The sequence below is a fragment of the Chanodichthys erythropterus genome, chromosome 15 (assembly GCF_024489055.1).
Source record: "Chanodichthys erythropterus isolate Z2021 chromosome 15, ASM2448905v1, whole genome shotgun sequence".
In the NCBI taxonomy this organism is placed as follows: domain Eukaryota; kingdom Metazoa; phylum Chordata; class Actinopteri; order Cypriniformes; family Xenocyprididae; genus Chanodichthys; species Chanodichthys erythropterus.
In genome coordinates this window covers 36,528,491-36,537,653 of record NC_090235.1, presented here as the reverse complement: position 1 = coordinate 36,537,653, position 9,163 = coordinate 36,528,491, and the positions used below count along the sequence as shown (strand labels likewise).

Below are 9,163 nucleotides of genomic sequence, written 5' to 3'. Positions count from 1 at the left end.
CAAAATAAAGACACATCACATGACCATAAAAAGGTACTTTATTTGGATAAATGTACAGTTGTAGCACACATTGTTTAGCGGTAACGGTGCAGCTGCAGGGTGTTGCGTCTCTTCCAGGCTGCACGTCGAGAGCCACCGATGGTGAGGTGGAACTTGTGGCCCTTGCCCAGACCACGGCTCTTCTTGCCAGCAGATGTGAGCCCACGCATTTCCCTGTGCTTGTGCACAGCCTTGGTGATCCACTGCGTGTCGGGGTTACGTCTGATGGCTTTGTGGAAGGTGTCAATGAGGATCACTTCAAAGAACTTGTATGTGGAATCTTCACCCACCCAGTAGGAGTTTAGGACCCGCAGGCCTCCACAATGACGACCGGCACGCTCCTGAAAATGAGACAAACAGAGGGGTTAGACCACCACCACAAGAAAATAAATGACCATCAAATAGTGATAGTAGTCTGTATGTCTTGTTTGTGAGAACTTTGACCAACTTGTAAATTGCACCGATGTTGCCCAACCCAACCATAACATTAGTTTGCCAAATCGGTCATAAGGGTGTAGTGTTTAGTCCATGCAGAAATCACCCCGCAAAGGGACCAACACTTCCCTGCTGCATTTATGCTGCAGCATAAAAAGATAAAAAAGAATGCTAAAAACGTATCCAAATTGTTAACAGATTAAATGTGAAAGCGAGCAAAGAGCGCTCCCTTTAATACTATCATTATAGCTGTCAGTCACAGCGCAATTGGCTACAATGCTCAATTCAATCTCAACGCTGCCTTTAACAGTTTTCAGACAGAGCATGAACAAGCATGAGACGGTTTGAAATCAGCTGTCAAATGTACCAAATTGAGTCAAAATAGTGTTGGTTGCAGTCCACCCGTCCAACAAGACACCAGACACGTAAATATTATTCCACCCTTTACATCACATTAGCAGGTCAGGACACTGACTCAGAGTAAGCTGCTGTGGGAAAAGCAAAAATTCTGATATAATATACATTTTTCTAAAATGTTTGTTGTTGGACATTAAACATGACATGTAGAATTTTAAATCTACAAGTGTAAAGTGACAATTGCAATGCAGGATAATATAATTACTAAGCTCAGATGAATGGATGTGTTCCTTACCAGTTAACGTTTAGTCCGCTTTTGTTCTTATTTTTGTTTTTAAAGTGAATTTAACTTATGCTTTATGTCCATACCATCCAGCCCTACCTGCTGCATTACAAGAGTTTGCCCAGTCAACATCAATCCAAAGTAGTAATAAATTACCATTCATTTACGCTACTGATTCTTAAAGAGAACTTGTAAACCAATAAAGAAAAATCTACCGTTTGCTTACGGCAAGTTGTTAATTTAGGGTATATGCTTTTGTTGGAGCCATCAGTCCACCTCTTTTTAAAAAAAAATTTAAATCTTGTTTAACAGCTAAATTCCTGGAAAAACTATGTTACCTATGATTCTGCACAAAAGAACAAATGACTTTATTCAACAATATTCTCTCTTCTGGGGCTTAATGTTTCCACTTTTGGGGGAGATAAACCTATCAATTGCAAACTAATATTAGTCAATAGGGCTGCACGATATGAAATATAACATTGAACTTGAACGCGATTATTGCTTAAACGCGATTCTTAGTGCGATTATGAAATCACAAAGGCTGCGATTACTTTTGTATGTGCAGCTTGTCAATGAAGTATGGCTCCAAATGATAATCCATCTAAAAGCACTGCGCGTTTGAGTCACTTATAATGTACATTTGAAAAAGCAACACGCGTCAAACTTTTCAGACACGAGAAGCATTTATTAACATCTTGTCCAACAAAAGACAACATTTTGATAACATGTTTTTACTCCAAACTTGCTTCATAATGACAGTTGAGTGTCCTTCTGTGAGATGATGTGGCTTCTTATACAGAATAAGGCAGTCATGGGTTTGTTAGTCATGTTTAATTGAAGTGTTTCTTCTGTTTGTTCAGCTACATTGATATGATGCGTGTCATCTGCTGCAGGGCAAATTTTGAGTTTCTGCGCAAGAGCGCCCTCTGGCTTTCAGATGGAGAAGCATTTACTACTGATCACAGAGCCGTAAAGCTCTGACAAGCCACGCATTGAATAATCGCAGCCTTTGCCATATTGCGTGTGATTTTATCGCGATAAATCGTGCAGCCCTAGCAGTCAACGAGCTATAAACTGGTTTAAGAGTATTTACTTCAACTTTAACAAAGACTTCAAATCCAAACAAGAAAACATCGGAAAATACTGCCAAAAACAAATCACTAGGGCTGTTTATATGCAGAAAGAGTTATAGCTTGATGGTAGAGATCACAAACGTACCTGTACTTTGGTACCAATTCAACAAGGAATGATATCAGTCACACTATAGTACTAACCAACTCAGTAACTGGACACTGTGATGCACAGCCGTTTTCTGTGCACATGCACTCTGTGAAGAACACTCACAATATTACAGACGCGTCTGAATGGTTGAATTTATTTTGTTGTGGGAAAGAGCTCATCTTTGGAACATTTACACTGGAACCGATTCTAGCGTTCATTGACATGAACAACGGGTTGTAAAATTCAAAGTATCTAACCATAAATAAATGTTAGATACTCAAGATACATGCCTGATTTTTAAGACAGTTGTGAAGTATGTACAGCATATAGATTTTAGCAAATCCAATCTGACTAAACAAAACATGTCAAGGTGTGTCATTGTGTCCAACTGTGGATCACCTCATAGGCTGAGATGCTGCTCACATACCTCAGCTACTGACTGCAGACTGCGTGCAAACTTGATCTGGTTGACACCATGGTGCACAGGTTTGCCGTAGGTGGCACCTTTGGGCACGGGACGCTTGCGACCTCCACGACGCACACGTATACGGTAGATGACGTAGCCTGTTTGGTCAAGAGTACAGAGAGTTCAGTTACACAGACTTGAGACAGAACAAGAACACTGAAACTACAGTTACAGAACATTCAAGTGGTTAAACACCTGATCGACAAAACAGATCAATGATAAATCAGATGAATGTGAATAAGATGTCACTACGTGTCATCAATGTGTGCTAGGTGTTGTCACATCACTTCCTAGAGTGCCTCTTTTTGCTCGAGTTTGAGTTATTGCTGATAAGAATACAGTAAGGTGAAAAAAAAAAAAAAAAAGTGTAATTTAAGAATAACTTAAAACAATATTGTTACGCAGTGCATCTAATTAAACATTTGATTTTGAATCAATATAAAAATCAAATTCATAGGCACAGGCTACATTTAAAGGGATAGTCAACCCAAAAATGAAAATTTGATGTTTATCTGCTTACCCCCAGGGCATCCAAAATGTAGGTGAACACATGATGATTTTTAACTCCAACCGTTGCGGTCTGCCAGTTGTATACTGCATTGAAACGGTAACGGTATTTATATCACTTTTTACCTCTAAAACACCACCATGTCCAACTGCCCTCCAAATCCGGTTAGTGAGGTCTGATCGTGCTCTGACAACGGAAGTGATGTCTCGCTCTCATTGAAGCGCAAGAGATCACTTCCACCATCAGAGCGCGTTTGACCTCACTAACCGGATGCTGAACGCAGTTGGACATGGTGGTGTATTAGAGGTAAAAACATATAAATATTGTTCGGTTTCTCACACAAACCCATCATTTCATGTCTTAGGACATCAATGTGTCGTCACGAGCCGTAGGGCTTAATTTGGATTTGTCTGTGCGTGTTTGACTCTTATAGATGGTGTTACCGTTTCAATGCATTATACGACTGACAGATAGGGCTGGGCGATATATCGCATGCGATTGTCACGCGTATTTCGTCAGTAAAGCCGGTTCCCTAAATAGTGTGGTTAATTCATTTAGACCTCAACCTCTCTCTCTAAAGACAGCAAAAATGTCTGGGAAGTGCTGTGTGTAACATACAGCTCATTAGAAAAATCATACGCAACCACTAAACTATCAGACACTGATCAGCTCACATCACTTACCCTGTTTGGCCTTGTATCCCAGTCTGCGGGCTTTATCGGGTCTAGTGGGTCTCGGAGCCCGGTGAAGGGAGGACAGCTGACGGTACTGCCAGCATCGCACACGGAGCAGAAATCTCATCACATCTGACTGCTTCTTCCTCCATAACTCCTGCATGTACTTGTACGCTCCCATGATGCCTCACCTGCGACACCAAAAAAAGAGACCGGTCAAGAAAACAATTTATGAAAAATACATCAATATATCCAAGTTACATGCATATGTAAAATTGTAGTTTTTTCATAAGTTGACATGATGCTCCATCTAAAACTATTACAACACCATTTTACTCACCTGCTTGTGCAGTTTATGAGCTCACTGATTGAAACTACATGGAACACTTACATTAATACTTCATTAGAAGTCTTTCAAATTAATTAATGAAGTCAAAAGTTAAAAGAAACCTTTAAGACATACTTCATTTTAATCTTGATGTGTCTTTATAGTTGGACATTTTAATCAACCACAATACGACAGGTCACAGATCTGCTATCTAACGAGCAAATGTGTATGCATTCACATTATCAGGAGTAACAGTTATTTGAGCTCATATTTCAAATCCAAAACAGCTGCTTCAAGCGGGAATTATAATAATATACTGTAATATAAGCCCATAAGCAGTGTATGTTGTGTACAGCTTTAGCATGGCAACTGTTAACGTTACATGTAGTCATGTAAAAAAAAAATCCAACGAAGTCAAACACAACGATTACAGTAACCACATAAAATGCAATTCCCGAGAATGACGTTTGACATAATATAATGTGTGAAACCGAATTCTAATAGAAGAGGGAAGAAACGTGCAAACTCCGGCATGACATTAGCTACCCTATTCCTCATAATTTAGCGTCAAAATTAACGTTCAACATAGTTATTGGACAAAAATAACAGTTAGATAGTACAACTAAGATGTTTGGCATTAAATACTTTCATTGTGTGATTTGGATGACATTAAATGCATTGAGATATTTGATAGATTCTACATTCAGAAAAATCAGAAGGTCTCGCTTACTTGATGGCGTACTAACCGGAAAGAGAGAAGCAAATTACCCATAGTGCTTTATTGGACTATTCCTTGCGTATTTCCGGTTCCGTTGTTAAAGACTTCTGGGAAATGTAGTCTGTGTCTAAGAATTCTATTTTATAAATCACAATCAAATGTATTTAACCGATTAGATACATTAGAAACATTGTTGTAACACAGTTATTATTAAATCTCAGACCAAATAATAAGATTTTTGCCATCGTTCTCTTATCAGCAAAAAGGCGAGCAAACGACTCCCGGAAGTGACGTTTGACAACACCTCTATCACGTAGTAATGTCTTGTATTCACATTCATCTGATTTTACATTGATCGTTTTCTTCGATCATATGGTGATTGTCAATTAATCCGCATAAGGTGAGTGATTTTTTATCAGTCTAGTAACAGTTAACTGTCATGAATGAATGCATGTCTGATCTCAATTTAAGACAACTGGTTAATGTCTTTGCTTTGACAATGATCATATAACAAAACTAATCTGAGCGTTGTGTTTATTTTATTTAAGTTACGCAATATCTAACTTAAGATGATATAAATACATATCAAGCACAATGGAGTCCAAAACTCAGAGACTACATTGAAAATTTGTCCATTCATAGAAGTTTGATAGTAACGTATGTCCAATTAATATATATTTTTTAATTAAAATAGTCAAATTATTATGTGTATACTAAAATTTGTGGGAAAAAAGTTAGAAAAAATAGAAGCATTTTTGCTCATTTTCACATTCACCTATCATGCTTTTTATACTGCTGCCCTTCTGGTTGGTTCTGGATGTGTTGTTTGTTTGTGTGCAGGTAACTATGGGAAAGGGTTGTAAGGTTGTGGTTTGTGGTATGGCATCTGTGGGGAAAACAGCCATCCTGGAGCAGTTACTGTATGGCACTCACAATGCAGGTAAAATACATATAAAAACCCCACTTTTATAGTTCACATGAATCAAAAATGGCAGTAGTATGGCAGCTGCTGCTCATCAGCTTAAACAGACACTCTAGCAAAGGGTAACACACAGTAAAGTATGAATATGACTTTATGGTATGAATGTGACTTGAACTAGATACATAACTGGATTCCATGTGGATATTTACTGTATCATAATTAGCGGTAAATTAGATATACAAAAATCAACATGCTCTTTGTAAATTCTGAATGATAAATTCTGAAATTCTGAAGACATATTTTAATAAAATTAAAATATGTGTAATAAGTAAGTTGGGACTTCATAAAAGACATCTAACATTCTCATATATTATTGATTTGACTGCTGAACAAAGTTCAACTGAATTGAGCTGATTAATGACATTATTGTCTTTACAGCTGAAATTGAAGTCATTTCATTATTGATGAATTTTGCAACATTTAAGGTGCCGTAGAACGCGTTTTCAAAAGATGTAATATAAGTCTAAGGTGTCCCCTGAATGTGTCTGTGAAGTTTCAGCTTAAAATACCCCATCGATTTTTTTTTTTTTATTCATTTTTTTAACTGCCTATTTTGGGGCATAATTAAATATGCGCCGATTCAGGCTGCGGCCCCATTAAATTCTCGTGTCTCGTGCCCCCCGCCCCCGAGCTTGCGACAGCCTTAAACAGCATAAACAAAGTTCACACAGCTAATATAACCCTCAAAATGGATCTTTACAAAGTGTTCGTCATGCAGCATGTCTAATCATGGAAGTACAGTATTTATTTGGATGTTTACATTTCATTCTGAATGAGTTTGAGGCTATGCTCCGTGGCTAACAGGCTAAAGCTAGCATTACACACTGTTGGAGAGATTTATAAAGAATGAAGTTGTGTTTATGAATTATACAGACTGCAAGTGTTTAATAATGAAAATAACAACGGCTCTTGTCTCCGTGAATACGGTAAGAAACAATGGTAACTTTAACCACATTTAACAGTACATTAGCAACATGCTAACCAAACATTTAGAAAGACAATTTACAAATATCACTAAAAATATGTTATCATGGATCATGTCAGTTATTATTGCTCCATCTGCCATTTTTCACTATTGTCCTTGCTTTCTTACCTAGTCTGATGATTCAGCTGTGCACATCCAGACGTTAATACTGGCTGCCCTTGTCTAATGCCTTGAACATGGGCTGGCATATGCAAATATTGGGGGCGTACATATTAATGATCCCGACTGTTACGTAACAGTTGGTGTTATGTTGAGATTCGCCTGTTCTTCGAAGGTCTTTTAAACAAATCAAATTTACATAAGAAGGAGGAGACAATGGAGTTTGAGACTCACTGAACTCTTGTTATTTAACTATGCCAAGGTAAATTCAGTTTTCCATTCTACGGCACCTTTAACTGTTATTTTCCTGTTTATTCCTGTGAGGCATCTTTGAAACAATTTGTATTGCATATACATATGTTATGACTTTACATAATCAGAAGAAACATTTTATGTTCATTTATGTTATCTTCCAGAAACATCTGGAAGCTTTATTGTGGCGTTATTTGCTGCCCCTCACTCTTTATGCAGGTCTCTTTCTCTTAAAGGGATAGTTCACCCAAAAATGAATATTCTGTCACTTACTCACCCTCAAATTGTTCCAAACTTGTATGAATTTCTTTCCATTGAACACAAAAGAAGATATTTTAAAGATATTTTACATTTTTGGGTGAACTATCCCTTTAAATCACAATTTTTTTGTTGATTTTAATTTTTGCATCTTTGTTAGATGTTAGAGGATCTTACAATATTTATGTTTTGTATGCATGTGCTTTAATAATTTAACATTTTGATAAACTAGTAAATAAACTATGAATTTGTAATTTACTGAATAATTCATTTCTTTGTTTTTAATAAATTATTGTTTGTTAATTAATTATACTTCATAAATAGAACAACTAATAGATTGTATGTCTTTTTAACATATTCATGGGTTGCAGTGAAATTTTGAGTAATAGTTTGAGTAATTTTGAGTAATATCATTTTTGTTTAAAAAAATACTAACATAATTTATATAAAATATTAATTATTTGCACTTTTCTGCATGACACTTGTGCATAAGGGTGGACGGGTTACTATGACAGTTTGAAGTAGACCAAGAGATTAATTCCTATATGCTGCCATTTTAATTAGGAACATATTAAATAATAATAATCACAAATCCATGTCATGAACCCTTTAAATTGTCCAGAATGTATGAATTATGCATTTATTAGTCAGTGAATCAACTCATGAATGATCCTGGGTTGTGCATCATTCATGAAAGAATGAAAAGTATATGAAGAAACATTAAGTAGACATTTAAATGAAACAGGACTGTCCTGTTTCAGGTGCAGAAACAAACGACACTCAGGAGGATATATATGTGGCCTCTGTCGAGACGGACCGTGGTGTGAGAGAGCAGTTACGTCTCTATGACACAAGAGGGCTGCGTGAGGGACTGGATTTACCCAAACACTTCTTCTCTGTGGCGGACGGCTTTGTGCTGGTCTACAGTGTGGACAGTCTGGAGTCATTCAAAAAAGTCGAGCTCTTGAAGAGGGAAATAGACAAGTCCAGAGACAAAAAAGAGGCATGAAAATAAAACAAATAAAGTATTAAAAATGTCTTATTGATAGGAGAGCCACATTATACAAATCTGTTAATAACATGTCCGACTTATATTTCCCCCCATATAATCAAAAGAAACAAATATAAGAAACAGAATATTGTGTATAAAGAATATGAAGCATGTGGATATATATGTAGCCTATACAACAACAATATCTAAGTAGTAAAAACAATAATGTGAACTATTCTTACAGTTTAAATAAACTGTTTATTAGCTGAAATGTAATTTACTGTTTAAAATGTAATTTATTCCAATGCTTATTTGGTGCTCAATTATGAACTTTATAAATGGCTTTACTAACATTTTCAATTAATTGCTGAGTAAAAATATGAAAAGTAATATGTGTATGTGTGTGTATGTATGTATGTGTATATATATGAATGTATATAGATATATATTTATATACATGTATGTGTGTGTGTGTGTGTGTGTGTATATATATAATATGTGTATATATATATATATATATATAATTATATAATTATATATATATATATATATATATATATATAT

At 36.2% G+C, this 9,163-nt stretch overlaps 2 protein-coding genes across 3 annotated transcripts in view; one reads left to right on the top strand and one right to left on the bottom strand.

Moving 5' to 3' along the window:
* On the bottom strand, positions 1-5,079 carry rpl15 (ribosomal protein L15). Its single transcript, XM_067361690.1, has 4 exons — positions 5,045-5,079; positions 3,996-4,177; positions 2,766-2,902; positions 1-380 (listed from the first exon to the last, which is right to left on the bottom strand). The coding sequence occupies exons 2-4, from the start codon at positions 4,165-4,167 to the stop codon at positions 75-77; spliced, it is 615 nt and encodes a 204-aa protein (XP_067217791.1). The 5' UTR covers positions 4,168-4,177; positions 5,045-5,079; the 3' UTR covers positions 1-74.
* Positions 5,080-5,325: 246 nt separating this feature from the next.
* Positions 5,326-9,163, top strand: part of nkiras1 (NFKB inhibitor interacting Ras-like 1) — a 7,520-nt gene continuing 3,682 nt past the window's right edge. The window contains exons 1-3 of one of the 2 annotated variants that reach the window (XM_067361693.1): positions 5,326-5,432; positions 5,873-5,972; positions 8,370-8,611. In XM_067361693.1, the coding sequence (XP_067217794.1) occupies positions 5,879-5,972; positions 8,370-8,611 (336 nt within the window). In that variant the 5' untranslated portion in view covers positions 5,326-5,432; positions 5,873-5,878. Of the gene's footprint in view, positions 5,433-5,872; positions 5,973-7,415; positions 7,570-8,369; positions 8,612-9,163 lie in introns of those variants that run through there. The other variant, XM_067361692.1, reaches the window with a different exon arrangement.

Bases quoted from the DNA above. Each gene is read 5' to 3' on its own strand.
- rpl15 (XM_067361690.1), bottom strand. From the start codon at position 4,167: ATGGGAGCGTACAAGTACATGCAGGAGTTATGGAGGAAGAAGCAGTCA. The intron at 2,903-3,995 runs GTAAGTGATGTG...TTGACCAAACAG, and splicing joins GGGATACAAGGCCAAACAGG to GCTACGTCATCTACCGTATA. The intron at 381-2,765 runs GTATGTGAGCAG...TCTCATTTTCAG, and splicing joins GTCTGCAGTCAGTAGCTGAG to GAGCGTGCCGGTCGTCATTG.